The sequence below is a fragment of the Oreochromis niloticus genome, linkage group LG20 (genome assembly GCF_001858045.2).
Source record: "Oreochromis niloticus isolate F11D_XX linkage group LG20, O_niloticus_UMD_NMBU, whole genome shotgun sequence".
Lineage (NCBI taxonomy): Eukaryota > Metazoa > Chordata > Actinopteri > Cichliformes > Cichlidae > Oreochromis > Oreochromis niloticus.
This window is the reverse complement of record NC_031984.2, coordinates 36,086,885-36,104,994: the sequence shown is the minus strand read 5'-3', so window position 1 is coordinate 36,104,994 and position 18,110 is coordinate 36,086,885. Positions and strand designations below refer to the sequence as shown.

The 18,110-nt window shown below is 41.8% G+C and overlaps 2 protein-coding genes across 3 annotated transcripts in view; both read left to right on the top strand.

Moving 5' to 3' along the window:
* LOC100709275 (regulator of telomere elongation helicase 1) overlaps positions 1-2,278 on the top strand; it is a 64,864-nt gene extending 62,586 nt beyond the window's left edge. For both annotated transcript variants that reach the window (XM_025901769.1, XM_005458806.4), the window contains exons 30-32: positions 1,186-1,374; positions 1,467-1,595; positions 1,905-2,278. In XM_025901769.1, coding sequence (XP_025757554.1) covers positions 1,186-1,374; positions 1,467-1,595; positions 1,905-1,975 — 389 coding nt within the window. In that variant the 3' untranslated portion in view covers positions 1,976-2,278. The remainder of the gene's footprint in view (positions 1-1,185; positions 1,375-1,466; positions 1,596-1,904) is intronic.
* Positions 2,279-6,878: 4,600 nt separating this feature from the next.
* On the top strand, positions 6,879-17,874 carry icmt (isoprenylcysteine carboxyl methyltransferase). The gene is made up of 5 exons (XM_003454249.4): positions 6,879-7,134; positions 8,774-8,862; positions 9,015-9,184; positions 9,847-10,064; positions 15,715-17,874. Exons 1-5 carry the CDS (start codon positions 6,916-6,918, stop codon positions 15,892-15,894), a joined length of 876 nt encoding a protein of 291 aa, XP_003454297.1. The 5' UTR covers positions 6,879-6,915; the 3' UTR covers positions 15,895-17,874.
* The last annotated feature ends 236 nt before the right edge of the window (positions 17,875-18,110 follow it).

Sequence of the window (18,110 nt, the reverse complement as noted above, 5' to 3'; positions counted from 1 at the left end):
CACCAGTCCCCGGCCCCCTTCCTTCCGCTTAGCGTACAGCCTCAGGGTGCTGGACTTGGGGTGAAACCCTCCATGCATGGTAAGGAGCTTTCTTCTCTTGATGTCAGTGGCTTCTATCTCCTGCTTTGGCCAGCTTATTATCCCAGCAGGGTACCTGATCACGGGCAGGGCGTAGGTGTTGATAGCCCGGATCTTGTTCTTACTGTTCAGCTGACTCCTCAGGACTTGCCTGACCCTCTGCAGGTACTTGGTGGTTGCAGCTTTCCTAGCGGCCTCTTCATGGTTCCCATTTTGTCTGTGGGATCCCCAGGTACTTGCAGCTGTCCTCTATGTCAGCAATGTTTCCTTCTGGTAGTTCGATCCCTCAGTTCTGACTACCTTCCCTCTCTTTGTTATCATCCGACTACACTTCGGGTGGCTGTGGCTCAGGCGGTAGAGCAGATCAGCTACTGATTGGAAGGTTGGTGGTTCGATTCCTGGCTCCCCCAGTCTGCATGTCAAATATCCTTGGGCAAGATATTAACCCCAAATTGCCCTCCGATGCATTCATCGGAGTGTGACTGTGTGTGAATGCTTATTAGTTGCACTTGGCTTTAGAAGTGCTTGTATAAGTGGGTGTGATTGGGTGAATGTGGCATGTTGTATAGAGCGCTTTGAGTACTCTGGGAGAGTAGAAAAGCGCTATATAAGAATCAGTCCATTTACCATTACTTCTTCAGTCCGAATGACCTTATGATGTCATTGCTGTAGATCCTGGTGGTGTGGATCAGTGAATCAATGTCTCGTTCACTCTTGGCATACAGCTTGATGTCATCCATGTACAGGAGGTGGCTGACAACTGCTCTATTCCGTAGTCGGTAGCCAGTCTTGTCAGAGTTCCTGATGAAGACTCTTAGGGTCCTGTTGATCTTGTATAGTTCTCGGCATTCCAGGATCCAGGTGTGGGGCATCGAGTCATCGGCCTTCTTGTAACCAATGCAGGCAGTGCACAGGTTGGTCAGTCTGGTCTTGCAGTCTCTGCTGACTGCTCGGTCCACCAGTAGCTGATGTTTTCACCTATTCTCTGCATATAATGCTGCATTTTTGTCAAACAGTAATGAAGTTTACTTCATACATACCCATACAAAAAACTTGTGCCATGTAATGTGTGTCAGTGGTGTTTAACCATAAAACTATGTTGATCAGGTTCTGCATCAAAGAATGAAGTCCACACTACTTTTCTGACTGATGTGAAAAAAGCTCTTGGAGCAGAGAGATCGACACAGCTCTTTCAGGCTATTCACACCTACAAAAAGACAGACAACTATGAAAAACTGGTGACCACAGCAGTGAGCTTATTCACTGAGAGAGATGAGAACTTCGGCCTTCTTGTCAGTAAGTGTTCTTCCAGATCATGAGATGTTCTCTGCTATCTTCCTGTAAATGTTTGCAGTTTGAAAAGAGTTTCTTGTGTTCCTTTTCTTAAGGATTTGGTATGTTTATTCGTCCTAACCACAAGAAGCAGTACAAAGACATGTTGGATGGCTTGATAGGTCAGCCAGTCTCTGCTCCTGATGTTCCTGTTATGATTGAGGAGCAGCAAGAACAACCGGAAGGTAAATCCCTGTGGTTTAGAAAAGTGTGCTTTACCTTGTGACTAATCATTCTCATTCATTCAGTTTTATTTATATGGTGCCACTTCACACTACACTGTACTTTATATTGTAGGGCAGAGTGGGCATTTAACTTTGCTGAATATTCAGTTCTCATTTAGTTTTTTATTTTTTGGTTTCTGTCAGCGCCTTAACAGATAACAGATACAGATAACTCTTTATTGTCATTGCACAGTCATACCGAGAACAACAGTACAATGAAATTGGAAACTTGTTTCCATGTGTCATCCTGTTGTTTTCTTTGTTTTTCAGCTTCGCTGTTGTCTCCTTTGAGGTCCCAAAGCAAGATTTCCAGTTTTTTCTCAAGCAGCCAAAGAAGATAGAATGCAAGTGAATGCTAAATGAATAGTCCAGAATTCCGTATTGAATTCAGGTTATTATAGTTCAAACTAACTTGAGTCAAATTTCTATGTCTGTCTTCAGTGACCATCCCAGGAACAAGTCTGTTCCTCTGCTGAAAACAAATCAGAGTAGATCTTTTTTTTTTTTAAACTTGTTCTTGATGTTTGATGTTTTGAATGTAACTGTAAATAAATTGGCTTTCTTTCCATGTGATGAAATGTAAATCTGATATGGATAAATAAAATCTTTTTCATTTTTTAAGATAATTGAATTGATGAAATATTCTCATGACCTGAGTTTCATTTGTATTTCCAGCAATGCTCAAAGCAATATACACCAATGAAAATAATTAGTATTAGCATTACTTTAGAATTACATTTATAGAAAGCAGAGATTGCCCCCAACACACACACACACCTTCCTCCACTATTTAACAGTTTCACAAGAATAATTCAGATCAGATCAAATGACATAACAAATCATCTGTGCTGCCTGTCTGCACTACATTCCTTCCAGGCTGAAGAATTAAAATATTTCTATGTATAGTTAAGTAAATATTGATGTTGTTACCAAAAATATTGGTTGTCAAGTAGTGGAAGAATTTTATTCAAATCATTCTATTAGTGAGTTACAACTCACTACACTTAAAACCGTATTGTTGGAAAATTGCAACATCAAATGGACTAATGTTACTGCTGCATATCTTTGACACGTGGATTGAAGTTGAAATCATTTAAAATATTTTATATTTAAATTCCAGAGTCATATTGGATAAATTGTGTGTGTGTGTGTGTGTGTGTAGTCGTTGTCTTGGGTGTGTCTCTCCAAGTATATATTAATTTAAAAAATCAGCTTAAGTGAAAGACTTGAGCAGTGTGTGACATTAAGTGTCAATATCTACAGGTTGGATTAAACAGATGTTTAAATGTATTACTTTCAGTCAACCAAGTAATTTATCATAGACGTTAATCTGTGAGAAATCACACACTTGGTCAGCTTAACTCATTGTTAACAGGAGACACAGTTTATGGAAGTGTATTTATGTCAAAAGTTGTACATGAGAAAAAATATATTCTATTCAGTGTTATTTATACGGCACCAAATCACAACAACAGTCGCCTCAAGGTGCTTTATATTGTAACGTAGACCCTACAATAATGTAGATAATCACGAGTAAATTGTTAGGCCTAGTCTCGGAGTACGGTAGCACAGCATACAGGTTTAACAGGGCGTCTCTGCCCCAAAACCAGAAGGCCAGTTGCAAAATCAGAATTCAAAGGGATGTTTATTGCTGCTCAAATAACACCAAAACCTAAACTCCAGTGTTGACCACGGTCAAAATGACAAACAAAACAAGCTATTCTAAAAAAAAGTGCTACCTAAGTCCAACATGAAACAAAAATAGTGCTACCCCTAACTCCTTAGTTTAATCAACGAGAGACGACTGTACAGGAGTAAGTTACGAGTTTTCCCCTTCTGCTTCAATGGACAAAGCTGCTTACAAAACACTGTGTACAAAACTTAGTTGCTCTCAAAACAAAAACAGGGTTAACACTAACTAAGCCACAGACCGAGCAGCAGGTATATTCTTGCTTCGATGTACTGTATAGTCGAGCCAAGTAGGTACTAATGCACAGGGCTACACGGGCTTTAGATCCCTCAATGACACATTCTTCATTAGTCAGGATAGTTACAAAGCTTTCTTCTTTATAAAGGAGCAGTACATGTTTTTATTAAACATTTGAACATAATACAACGCAAATTCTCGCAGAGGACACAAAGTCAGAGAGATACAGTTGAAAATGACAGGAACACGTAGAGCGGCTGCAAAAAATGACGTAGAAGCAGAGCGCAGCGGCCAGTGCAACACTCCTGAGTATCATAGTATGAACCCTTTTGAAGTGAGGCCAGTAACTCACATCCACTCCATCATTTCCTGGGTCATCACTGTGTGGAGTAAGAGCAGACTGAACAAAATCAACACTTCTTAGTTTTTTTTTCTAGTTTTGCTCTTTGTGCTGAAGTGACTGATAACTGGCAATGAGGTGTTCAGTTTCATGGCATCAGGACCAAACTGGGTTTCCTGGGTTCAGAGGTTTGCAGAAGCTTCCTCCCTTTGTTTCATCACAGCCGTCCTGTTGTTCTGTTGGCCCACTGAGAGCGACTTCATGTCAGAAACATCAGGAAGACTGAAGCTAATCTGTAGGATGAGTAGGACTCATACTCTTCACCAGCAGCACTTTCAGAGGAATGTCTTCTTCTCTCACCAAATCCAGAACTTTGTAAGGACTTCGCCACCTTTGTTTGTGTGATGTGACAAGTACTCCACATCATTATCAGATAAAGCACAGCGGCTCTGGACTTTTACATAATGATGTTATATTCAATCCTGCAGCGTCTGACTGCACTCAGGATGTGTCCTGGATGAAATGTGGGAACACCAGATTAAGGCCGATATTCCAGAAGGTATTTGTGATGAGCAGATCCCGTTTGAGCGTGTTGGCATAGGCGTCATTGGAACATTCCTCTGGAGTGCACAGGGATATCATTTTGTAGTAGTTCTAATGAAAACTGCAACACAATATCCCGAAGCACTGCCGATGCACACCATTTCCACAAAGTGTGTGGCACAGGCACTGTTTCAGGTCCTCTACCAAGTCGGTATCCCGAAAGAGATCCTGACTGACTGGGACACTTTGTTCATGTCTCGCAAACTAAAGGAATTAATTCAATTCAATTCAATTTTATTTATATAGCGCCAAATCACAACATCAGTGGCCTCAAGGCGCTTAAATTACTGGGCATTAAATTTGGACCAGCATCTACCACCCTCAGACTGACGGGTTGGTGGAGCGGCTGAGTAAGATGTTAAAATCCATGATTTGTAAGTTCATTCATGATTGAACACAGTTGTGATGGCTGGTTAGACCCTGTCTCCCCGCTGCATAGAGCATAGAGTATTTGTAACACGCCCTGGCATGACGGTGCCTTCCTGGTCCTGTCGGTTACCAAAAGACAAACTGTTCAAAAGAAACTGGGGGAAATGCTAAAAATGTAATAGAAGAGTCCACTGCTCACTGTATAGCCCTGTAGTTGTTGTGGTGAAGACAGTTGAGTGTATAAGGTTATGTGTTGTCTGCCACAAGGTGAACCAAGTCTCACAGGTTGACGAGCTCCTGGACCAGTTAGGCGCTGCCCGTTTTTTCATGACACTGGATTTGACCAAAGGCTACAAGCAGACTCTCTCTTCTCCGGAGTCTATGGAGGAAATGATCTTCTCCCTTCTGTACTGTTTGTACCAATACAAATAATTATTGTGGGTGATTTTAACATCATGTAGATTATAAAAATGACAGACTCAACATGGCATTTAATCTGTTATTAGACTCAATTGGCTTCTCTCAAAATGTAAAAGAACCCACCCACCACTTTAATCACACTCTAGATCTTGTTTTAACACATGGCATAGAAACTGAACATTTAACAGTGTTTCCTGAAAACCCTCTGCTGTCTGATCATTTCCTGATAACATTTACATTTACAATAATTGATTACACAGCAGTGGAGAGTAGACTTTATCACAGTAGATGTCTTTCTGAAAGTGCTGTAACTAAGTTTAAGAATATAATCCACCCACTGTTATCATCTTCAATGCCCTGTACCAACACAGGATATAATTGCTGCTGGGGGATTCCCATGATGCACTGGGTGTTTCTTCTTCACTCACTATGTGTTAATAGACCTCTCCGCACTGAATCATTACTTAATATTAATCTCTGTCTCTCTTCCACAGCATGTCTTTATCCTGTTTTCCTTCTCTCACCCCAACCGGTCGCAGCAGATGGCCCCGCCCCTCCCTGAGCCTGGTTCTGCTGGAGGTTTCTTCCTGTTAAAAGGGAGTTTTTCCTTCCCACTGTCGCCAAAGTGCTTGCTCATAGGGAGGGCCATATGATTGTTGGGATTTTTTCTGTTGTATTATTGTAGGGTCTGCTTACAATATAAAGCGCATTGAGGCGCATTGTGATTTGGCGCTGTATAAATAAAACTGAATTGAATTGTTTCAACTCAGACTGTAGTATCATTGTATGAGCTTCCTGTTTGACAATTTCCTCCGTGCTCCTGCACAGCATATCTATTCCTGTCACCAGCACATGAGGTTGGTTGATTGTTTTTAATGATGAATGCCCACCAGCTCTGCGCAAATACAGTGTTTGCATTCCAAACCAACCCCATTAACCCCCCCAAAAAGGAAAATCACATATAGCTCCTATATAAGAAGTAACAAATGACAGCTATCATTGTAATCACTCTGTCTTAGTTTCTGATACTCTAAGTATCAGGAAGTAAAGGGGTAGCATCTGGATTGATGTGTTTACAGACAGCATTTTAATCATGATTTTAAAGGCTGTAGGTTGCAGTCATCACTTTAACACTGTGTAGAAATGCAACAGGGCTCAGTGCTGATTCTTATAGTTGGATCTGCTTCAAACTGTAAGAAACATGCGAAACATCAGAATGCTAAAAACGCCCTGCAGGTTGGACGTACCGGATTAAATCTATATTTTAATTTGGAATTCGAAAATCGTTTTTGAAAAGAGGTTTTATTGAGTGTTTAATTCTTTGTTTGTGAATTTTATTTTCATTTTGAAATATTTAATCAATTTTGAAATATTAATTTATAAATAGTGCTTTCATTTTCAATTTAATTATTAAATAATAAAATCATTTAAAAATGCATATATTAACGCATATTTTATTGCACAATTCATTATTAAAGCACAAAATTGTTTATTTGATCCGCATGACTCTGCTGGTCCTCTGTACTGGCAGCTGATAAAATACAAAGGCAGTCATATGACCTCACGAGATTGTCATTTAGTTCTCGCGATATCTCGTTTTACCACCGTACAGTATTTCCATCATGGCAGGCAGTAAGTTGGTATTAGAGGCTAGAGTAAGTATAAATGGCTTTATTTTAGGGCTTAGCGTGGTTGTAATCCCTCTGATCAGAACCTGGTTTGGACGTCACGACTGGGTCTTTGATTATCTGACCGAGACTCCCGGGAAAATTGCGATTTCTTCTCATATTGCCCTTATTAACGGCCTCTTACTTCTGATATACAAGGGACCTCTGTACAAGGTAGGTGCTGTCATAAGGTTACCAACTTCCTGCTTTTGTGCTGAATCTTATGCTGAAGTCGTATTTTTTGTGACCTCAGTTTTTTGGCATCCTGCAGTTAATATAGCAATCTAGTTTTACGCCATTTAATATTAAATGCTAAATCTTGCTGCTAATGTTATCAAACTGGGTCGCCTAGCTAGCTAACAGTAGCTACCTGACAGTAAGTTAACAGCTAACACTGAGTTAATCTCATTAGCAAAAGAAGAGAGGCTGTTGGTATTGATGTGCTAAACATAGAAGTCTATTAAGCTTAGGAACTTGCTGATTTTAGACAGTTGAAATGCCTAAACTCGATAACTGGTACTAACAGTTACTTTATGTGCTGTGAAAAGAAAGTAATACAGAAGTCCATTCAGAAATCTGCTCATTTAGTCCTGTGTTGGTTTGTATCTAATATAATTTACTTATACAGCATTCCTTGAGTTGATGAATGGAGAAAGAGGCAGTGATATATTACAAAATGAGAGAAAGGGGGACAGTTACAGGATTAGGAAGCGCATAGGATTAGCAAGGAGGATGTGAGGGCAGCTATAAATAGAATGAAAAGTGGAAAGGCGCTTGGTCCACATGACATACCTGTGGAGTTATGGGATTGTCTTGGTCTCTCTGAGAGAGCAGGACAGTGGACTTTGCAAACACATTGTTTAATGCAATGCCTGAGAAATAGAGGAGGAGGATACTGGTACTGCTTCTCAAGAACAAGGGTCATATGCAGCACAGTAGTAACAACTGAGCGAGAAAACTCTACCAAGAAGCTATGGGAAAGAGTTTTTGAACTAAGACTGAGAAGACCCCTACAGATTGTATGTTTGCATTGGAGACGTATAGATAAGTTACTGCCTTTCTGGATGTAGACAAAGCATATCTTAGGATGCTCTGAGACACACTGTGGTACTGTATGAGTAAAGTCAGGAGTGACATAGAAGTGTGTGAGGTGTGCAGCTGGAATGAGTTCGGGGGGATACATGGTCTGGTACTTGTATACTGTGCACTCAAACCACTTTTTACTACACGACGAATTCATCCAATAATACACACATTTATTCAAGCGGTTTTCCTATCAATGAGTGCCTTGTCTGTCATTCACACACACTCACACTCTGCATTGCAGATGCACAGGGGGCAACTTGCCCAAGGATCATTTGACATTCAGACTGGAGGAGCTGGAAAACAAACTATCGATCTGTACATGACCCCATCTGAGCCACAGGTGGGGCTGGGATTTGCCTTGACCCCCAGCTTGTTCACAGGTTGAAGATGAAGTCAGGCAGGAGTCTCCTTGGACTTTGATATTTGCAGATGACATTGTGATCTGTAGTGAGAGTACGGGGCAGGTGGGACAGAGTTTGGAGATATGACAGAGGTGGAGATATGCTCTGGATAGGAGAAGAATTAAAGTCGGTAGAAGCAAGACAAAACACATGTTTGTGAATGAGGAGCAGACGGGTGTAATAGTGAAGGATGAGTTTTAAATACCTGGACAGTGAAAAAGTGAGTGCAGAGTGGGCAAAGAGAAATATCTGAAAAAATAAGCAGACTTGGAGCACAAATGCAGCAGCACAGCCTGCCCTGGGTTAACAGCATGTCCTCGTTCTAGGTTGCTGTGAGAGCCTGCTTTTTGGGAGTGACCTTTGGCTGTGGTTTAATTATAAGCTTCTCTGAAACCACTTGGACACATTTTGGCTGGTATGTACTTTTGTTATGTTGTGTAAAACTATATATATGTCACACTTTCTTGGTTAAATTCGACATAAATTGTATACGTTGACATCAGGATGTGTTTTTGTCTAATATAGGCCGGCTACAGTTGAACGTGAAGTAATCATGTCTCTCTGCAGGTACATGTGTTCCCTGTCGTTCTTCCATTACTCCGAGTATCTGGTAACAGCCATCATCAACCCTCGCAGCCTGTCGTTGGACTCATTCCTGCTCAACCACAGTGTGGAGTACACGCTGGCTGCTGTCTCATCATGGGTGGAGTTCATTGTGGAGAAGCTGACCGTTCCAGGTTGGTGTGTCATCTGTGTAATGACCTGCACTCAGTCCACTCAGAACTGTTAAGAAGAGAGGTTGCCTGTTCCAGTATATTAGCTCATGCTGAAATAACAATGATCTCAGATTACATACAGACTGTGGAGCGTGTGGATGGGCTAATGGATTCATGGCTGACTCACAGCCTATGTGCAGAGCTTCTGGCTGTGTCCTAGTACCCAGTATGATGCTGGCTGCTGCCAGAGGTGTGTCACTTTCCATGCTGTCACATGGGTATGACAATCAACAGTTCCAAAGAGTGGTTGGAGATTGGCATTTCAAAATAGGAAGTAAACATGTCTGTTAAGTTTAAGTACCCTTATAGTTTAGCTGGAAACCTGTGGCCACATGCAAAACGCATGAACAGCTATTCATGTAACCATCAACATCAAAGAAATGTAATTATCTACTTATCTTTTTAATAGATAACAAAGAGAAGGAAGGAGAAAGAGGCCAGCCATCATCCTTTCATGGGAACATACTGACACCTAATGTGCTCACACCTCTGTTGAATAAAGGAAGTGATGTACCCTGATTTCCTGTTGACCTGCAGACCAGCAGCTGGTCAGGTCCTGATCTGCGCTCTGAGGCTTTTTATGTGTTCACCAGTATTTCATCGGTCTTTCTTTTCTCTTATAGAACTGAAGCAGCTCAGTTGGTTGAGCTTCTTGGGTCTCTTCATGGTTCTGTGTGGTGAAGGATTACGGAAGGCGGCCATGTTGACCGCTGGTTCCAACTTCAATCACATTGTCCAGAATGAGAAGGCCCAAAGCCATGTGTTGGTCACCAGTGGGGTCTATGCCTATTTCAGACACCCCTCCTATGTGGGCTGGTTCTACTGGAGCATAGGAACACAGGTGAGCTGCAGCAGCAGTTATTAGTGTTTAACTTCAGCTTATTTTCCCACCTGGCGGGGTTTGTTTGTGCAGGTGTGAACACGCTCAGGTGCAGACCAAAGCAGCCTCACCGAGACTGTTTGTTTGGAACCACACAGAACCAAACTCCAGAGTGACTGTGGATCACAGTTTATGATGTGAACGTGATCACACACTAATCCGAACCATCTACCAGGTGTATGTTATAAGTTTGAGCTCAAAGAAAACGTCCTGTAGCCACGTATGCTTCGTATTCTCAGTGCAGGAAGGTGTTATAAGCTCTGTGTGGGTTAGCAGCTAGCTGTGAAATGTCTAAAGTCTTCAGTCTCTGAATGTTTCTCCCACTGTAAACACTACGACCAGATGAACACAAGGAACTTTCTGGGGATAAAGAAGTCTTTTCACTTTCTTTTCAAGCTCTCCAGACAACCTTTGGGATGAATTAGAGGAGAGACTGAACCAGGCTCATCCAACCTCACAAATGAGCTTCTAGGAGATTGTTCAAAAATTCCTATAGACGCACTCCTAAATTTGTTGAAAGCCTTCCAGACGAGTTGAAGCTGTTATGCTGCAGGGTGGGTCGACATCCTAAATCCTTAAACCCTGTAGTTTAAGAATGGGATGTCAGTTAAGTTCATATGTGTGTGACGGCAGATGAGCAAATACTTTCAGATCTGGAAGCTACGTCCATCTTTTACAATGTTTGTTAAGCCCACACAGTCTAACGTGGAGTCTGTTTACAAACTACAAGGAGCGAAGAGGCGGAGCTGCAACTGAGACGCTGAGCTCAGGTTTAGTGAAAGAAAACATGTTTCTGTCATCTAAAACAGCAGCGCTGTTCCTGTGGTCACCATTAAAACTTTACTGGGAGAAACTATCAGGAGTCCTTCATCAAAGCAGCTGATCAACAAACTCCAACATGAAGAAAAGCAAACTCAGCTGCTCCATCCACCACTGTTTGTTTTATACAGAGAAAAATCTGCAGATGAACTGTGAACTTCTGATAGCATGTTTAAATGATACTGTTTACTGAAGGCTGACGGCAACCGTCCTATTTTACATGGAAGTGAACAGGGGTGAGCCTAAAGAAGGGGCATGGGGGGCACTAGACCATATTAACTTAGAATAGAATAGAATAGAATAGAATAGAATAATCCTTTAATTGTCCCACAAGGGGAAATTTGGTTGTAACAGCAGCCAAAAAGACACATATACAAACAAACAAACAAACAGTACACAGGACACAGAACAGAAACATACACAATTTTTCTTAAATATTTACATTAAGGACAATGGTTACTATATACTTCAACTTCAATGCTATCGTAACATGTTTCACATTGAAAGTAAAATAATATAAAAATTTGTGTTTGGTACATTGCATTAATATTTTTGTACATGGGCCAGTAGAAGACTGAGCCCCTGACCTGAGGGTTGTGAGGTAGATGTTGGTAAACTTTAAAACATTGGTTTCCATTTTAGAAATTGCAATGAGCAGTTCATTTTCAAACCTGTTGTTTTTTTCTCTTTTGAATATTAATTATTGCTTGTTAATAGAGCTCGCTGAGTGATGTAATGAGATCACTCTGTCATGGATCTTCTTAAAAATGAAGAATGTAATTCTTAAAAAATGTAAATAAGCCCATTTGAGCTATAAATAAGTCAATTGGGCTTACAAACGTCTTCAAGCAACTTAAAGAAGTCCAGACGCTTTTCTTTGCAAACTCCTTTGACTACGATGACCTGGATGAGTGAGAACCTTCACAGACATATTGCCGTACATTTTGGGAGGAACACCCTTCAACTGGTACGGGAGTATGAAAGGGAATCAAGGAAACTGGCGGATTATAGGAACCACCTTTGTTTCAACCTAAGATGCAGACAAAGCAGAGTTGTTCCTAAGAGCTTGCTCCTTGGATCCACTGTCAGAGGACACAGAGCAGACTTGATTCTACAGAGAGCACAGAATCACCTTTTAAGTGAAAGGATAAGACAGGTCCATTTCACTATAGATGCCCTCCAGATCAAGATCAGCCAGACTCTGCAGGAATTGGAAACCCTTCTACCCTCTCCAATCTTAGAAGAGGTTCACAAGTTTGTGGACAAGGCTCAGCGGGCCCAACACTCTCAAGGATAAGAAAGACAACGCAGGAAATTTCACACCTTGCTTTCAAAAACCCACACTCCTCAGTCTGAAACCACACAACCCAGAGAAGAAAACACACCTGAAGACAGTCAGGAGAAATGGGTAAAGAACTTTTCAGACCGGAATCTCACTGAACCTGAAAAGAAGGTTTCAGCCAAAGGACTCAATTTCGCCATTTCTCCGCAACAGTTGCCCATAGTGGACCTCATCACAGCCACAGAAACGGCCATACGGATTAATAAATTATCACAGACAGAAGCAGAGCAAATCAGGATGAAAGTCTCAGCCACCCTCTCCAGTGCCAAAGTCCCTCCGTCTAACCTCACACTACAAGAAAAGAAGGCCGTCGCTTCCCTGAGCAAAGACCACAACATCACTATATTACCAGCGGATAAGGGAAGGTGCACCGTGGTCCTAAACACAACGGATTACCACACAAAGATCACTACTCTCCTCAGTGACAACAACACCTACGAAGCTTTAAAACGAGACCCCACAAGCAGCTACAAAAAGAAAGTTATAGCTTGCCTTCAAGACCTTGAAAAGGACAAAATCATTGACCGCCTCAAATATCACCGCCTTTATCCAGGGGATGCCATACCCTGCATTTATGGACTTCCTAAAATCCACAAGGAAGGGGTCCCACTCAGACCCATAGTCAGTAGCATAAACTCAGCCACTTATAACATTGCGAAACACCTTGCTACCATCCTGGCACCTCTCGTGGGGAACACCCCACACCACATCAAGAACTCCACCGACTTCACCGACAAGATCCAGAAACTTACCCTGGATCCAGATGAAACCATGGTGTCCTTTGATGTAGTCTCTCTCTTCACTTGCATACCCACCATCGAAGCAGTGGAGACTGTCAGAAAACGACTACAAGAAGACAGCTCCTTGGAAGACAGGACCAACTTCACACCCGATCAGATCTGCACACTGTTAGACCTCTGCCTTACCACAACATACTTCAAATACAACGAAGGCTTCTACAGACAAAAACATGGCTGTGCCATGGGCTCCCCTGTGTCACCTATTGTAGCCAACCTTTACATGGAGGAAGTGGAGAGAAAGGCTCTTGGCTCTTTCAAAGGAGGAGTACCCAGCCACTGGTACAGATATGTAGACGACACCTGGGTCAAAATCAAGACACAAGAAGTGGAATCCTTCACTGCGCACATTAATGCCGTGGATAAAAACATCAAGTTCACCAGGGAAGACACAAAGGATTACTGTTTGCCTTTCCTGGACTGCGCTGTGCACATTGAAGAGAATGGCAACCTCAACATTGAAGTTTACCGGAAGCCCACACACACGGACCAGTACCTCCTCTTTGACTCCCATCACCCTCTGGAACACAAACTTGGAGTAATTAGGACCCTACACCACCGGGCAGAACATGTTCCCTCTAAGCCTGAAGGGAAAAAGAAGGAACACACACGTAAGGGAAGCACTGAAAACGTGTGGTTATCCTAACTGGGCGTTCATAAAGTCAGCAAAGAGGCACAGAAAAGAAGATCAGACACCAGCGAGGGAGGATAAGAAAGACAGACGCAACAACGTTGTCATCCCCTATGTAGCCGGTGTATCAGAGAAACTCAGGAGAGTTTTCTCCAAGCACGACATCCCAGTGTACTTCAGACCCAGCAACACACTCAGACACAAACTGGTTCACCCGAAAGACAAAACTCCAAAACACAGACTGAACAACGTGGTGTATGCTGTACAGTGCAGCGAGGAATGCCCAGACCTCTACATTGGAGAGACCAAACAGCCACTTCACAAGCGCATGGCACAACATAGAAGAGCCACCTCCACAGGACAAGACTCAGCAGTCCATCTGCATCTTAAGGATAAAGGTCACTCTTTCGAGGATGCCAATGTTCACATATTGGACAGAGAGGACAGATGGTTTGAAAGAGGAGTGAAAGAGGCCATCTATGTCCACTGTGAGCGACCATCTTTGAACAGAGGCGGTGGTTTACGACACCAACTGTCTGCCATCTATAATCCAGTTTTGAGTTCCCTCCCCAGACGACTTAACGCCCACTCACATCCTGGGCCATCTGACCTCAGGAATTCACATGACAAGGTGGGGCCAGGTTTCACAATGGGCTCACCCAAAACCCTGGCTGATTAGGTCCCACACCCGCTTTCACACCTTGGCGCATGTGATTAGAGGATCACCAGGGGGTCCTTTGTCCCTCCTTGGGGGGATACTCCCACTAGGTTTAAATCTGGGACTCTCGGCCTTTTGACCTTAGAACTGAAGAAGCTTCTCGGATGAGAGGTGAAACGTCTTCAAGCAACTCAAAGAAGTCCAGACGCTTTTCTTTGCAAACTCCTTTGACTACGATGACCTGGATGACTGAGAACCTTCACAGACAATTGGGCTTATTAGTTTTCAAGTGCTGTTTATGTGCATCTGATCCTCAGCAGTTGTTTGTTCATCAGTGAGTTGAATCAGAATTTGTAATGAACATTTTAGAAACCCTGAGATGATCTAAATATATATCTCAAATGATTTAGATGCAGTTTTCTATGCATCTAACAGCTCTGTCATATCTAAGAGTAATGAGCAGCACTCCACCACTACAATAATAAAGGTAAAAGAAAATCCATTAGGATATTGATACTGTGTATTTTTACAATTAGGATCATTTTATCTTGTTGTTTATCAAACACAGGGAACACAGTTTGATCAGAGTATAGCATCAAGTCAGTTAAACGTGGGATATTGATCTGGTCAGTTAGGTAACGGGATTATTGCGTTTCAGCTGCTTTGGAGTTAAAAAATTAACAAAACAGGAAGGTTTTACAGGTGGAGGCTATTTTATTTTATTTATTTTAAATTAGTCTGTCATTTGGCTGTGTCAGTGTCACTGCTAGCAGTATGAAGCAATGCCTGTGGCCTGCAGGTACCACCTGTGGTCCAGCTGCTCTGTGATGATACAGATTGTGTCATTGCCAGAAGCTTTGCTGTGTCGCACTGATAGGCTGTTACTGTAGAAGAGCTGGACAGGGCCATAGAAGGTCCTTACACCATCTGTTCTTTGTAGGAGGGACGTAGTGAACAATTAATAAAAAATACATTTGTCAAGATTTAACTCTGAGATCCAAACTTAAAACAAACAAAAACATTTCAGAAGACGTAACGTTTGATGTGGGAGATATGAGCGATCGGACACAGAACAGGATATGAGGGATTGCTGCTCGGCTGCTTTATTGAAGCTGTCAGTGTTTCAAAAGCTTCATTTGTGGTTTATATGTTTTGGAACACTTTGTGTAGAATTATGAAAGATTTATTAAAGTACTAACTATGACCTAAATGTCCCACTCCTGCTGGTACACGGACCTCAGTCACTGATTATTTGGTTTGCTATTGGGGTTTTTTTTTTGGTTTTTTTTTAATTCAGTTTAATTAATTGTTTGTTTGTTTGTTTGTTGTTGCTGACATCTGTTGTCTTTTTCTGGCTGCTGTAGGTGATGCTGTGTAACCCACTGTGTATCCTGGCTTACACAATAGCCAGCTGGCGGTTCTTCCGAGAGCGGATAGAGGAGGAGGAGCTCTCCCTTATCCATTTTTTTGCCGAGGACTATGTTGAATACAAGAAAAGGGTTCCCACCGGGCTGCCCTTCATCTCAGGCATCCGTGTCAACTAGACCAAGGAGGTGGACGCTGGACGCAATAGACTTAAAGCTCTAAAGCAAGTCAGACCTGATGGGTGTGTGTGTGTCGTGTCTCGGCACGGCCCTCCCGAGGTAAAACCCTGCAACTGACTGAGAGTCCGTAGCTCACAGGCAGAAACCATGATAGCTGCGACAGTGTCAGGCTGCTGGACTGCTGTTTTTATATCAACCTCCAACATTCAGTTTAAGGCCAGACAACCTGCACTCTTCTACATGTGTCCCATTTCATTTATTTCTCACGTGTCATTTGTACACTTGTAGCACGCTTTGTGTTCTCACTGATTACCTGTGTTGTTGGAGAGTGATGTGATCATTCTCTCAGGGGTTAGTAGCAAATGTTTGGACAGGAAATCAACCAGGTTCAAAATCATTAGTGTACAAATTCTTGTAGTACTTCTCCATTAAAGCAAACTATTTTTGATATGAGACAGACCCACACGAAGACTCATTATATTCAAGTCCTGATGTCTAAGTCTGTGTTTATCATCACCATGATTTTAGTGGCAGAGATGCAGAATAAATGTCAGTTTATTCTCTAAATCTGGATTTAAATGAACAAGTCTGATTGGTTGGGAATGTTTATATTTTCCTTCTAAACATGTCCAATTCCACATCGTCCCTGCTAATTCCAGTTTGTCCAATCACACCTCCTCATGTGAAACCTGCAGTCAAGGCCTTGCTATTAGATGTTTGTGTCAGCATATAAATAAAAAGACTTTTTGTAGGGTCATCTGTAGTGTGATGCACAGGTAACAAAAAAAGTCTTTTCTATCTGAAAAGATCAAAATTACAAAGAGTGAAATTCAATAGCACAGGTTGGCTCAGTGCGCGTCCTCAAAACATGTGATCTGGTTTAAAAAGAGTTGGATAATAAAACATGTCATGATTTATGGAGACAAATAGTCCCAGTTCTCACTTTGTACCTCAGCTTTTCTCCTTTTTTTGAGCTGTGAACAGAGAGGAAGATGAGCAGAGGTGTTTCATATTCTAGAGTGACGTTTGTTCAATTTTAAATAATGTTCACGAGAACTTTTATATTTACTCTTAGTTCCATTGACAACATGACACAGTGTGACAAGAGTGTATCAATACCATACAGTTTTGTTTAGTTACACTCTTGCATGTCCCAGAATGTCTAACAGAGCATTTCATCGTCGTATATGACTGACTGCAAACGTAGACCTTCATGTGTATATCGTCCCTGTTTGCGCCTCCTGTAGGCCTGTGATGTGACTCAGAGGCAGGACAGGCGAGAGAAGTGACAAGGTAGAACAGAGTGGAGTAACAGGAAGTGCTCATAGAGAGCGGTTCGTCACAATATGAATATGTGAAAGGTTGGTTTTTATCAAGTTAACTATACAAAAGTACAGAATTTTACTAATGCATGGACTGATGAAATAATTGAAGCTATACAAAATTCAGCCCCAACATTAAATCTACTTACAGCTTAAAAATGTTGAGCATTACTAAATAAATGTCTCAGAACCAGAGACCAAGTGACATCACCAGAGGTCCTCGGCTACAGCTGTTTTCAGCTCAGGTGGAGCTACACAGCACTGGGCACATGGCTTTAATGTTGTGGCTGACAAAAACTTGATTAAGGATCGTTTCCAAGCACCTGAGTACAAGAAGGACTTGTGCATACAGCATTATAAAAGTGTTTAGTGCTGTATGCTCACATTACAAAGTACCTGAGGCTGTTAAAGTAACATGAGCATGATCTGAATTCAACAGGAAGTGCTAACAGCGCTCCGGTGCTGTAGCTCCTTTTGTGTTTTAGGAACTGATTTTTCTTTTTGTCTCTCCTGTCAGCCTGTGATGCTCAAACTGTTATCCAAACCAACCAAATGACTTTATACTGTCGGGATGTAGCCTACAGTATAAAGCGCCTTTAGGGAACAGTTGTTGTTAATTGGAACTATATAAATAAATCTGAGCTGAATGACTGAGTTATATTTGGTGTACTTTGGATTACCCTTATCTGACTGTGTGTTTAAGGCTTTAGTATCAAATTTCTACTCATGTAGTAAAAACACTGAAACCACAATATTGTCTGTAGATGCAGAAAAGTGTTTGACAGAGTTAACTGGGAATTTTTATTTGCAGCTTTACACACATTTGCTTTTGGAAACTCTTTCATAAACACTGTGTCAGGGCAAATGAGCAAACATCCCCCAGCTTCTGTCTCC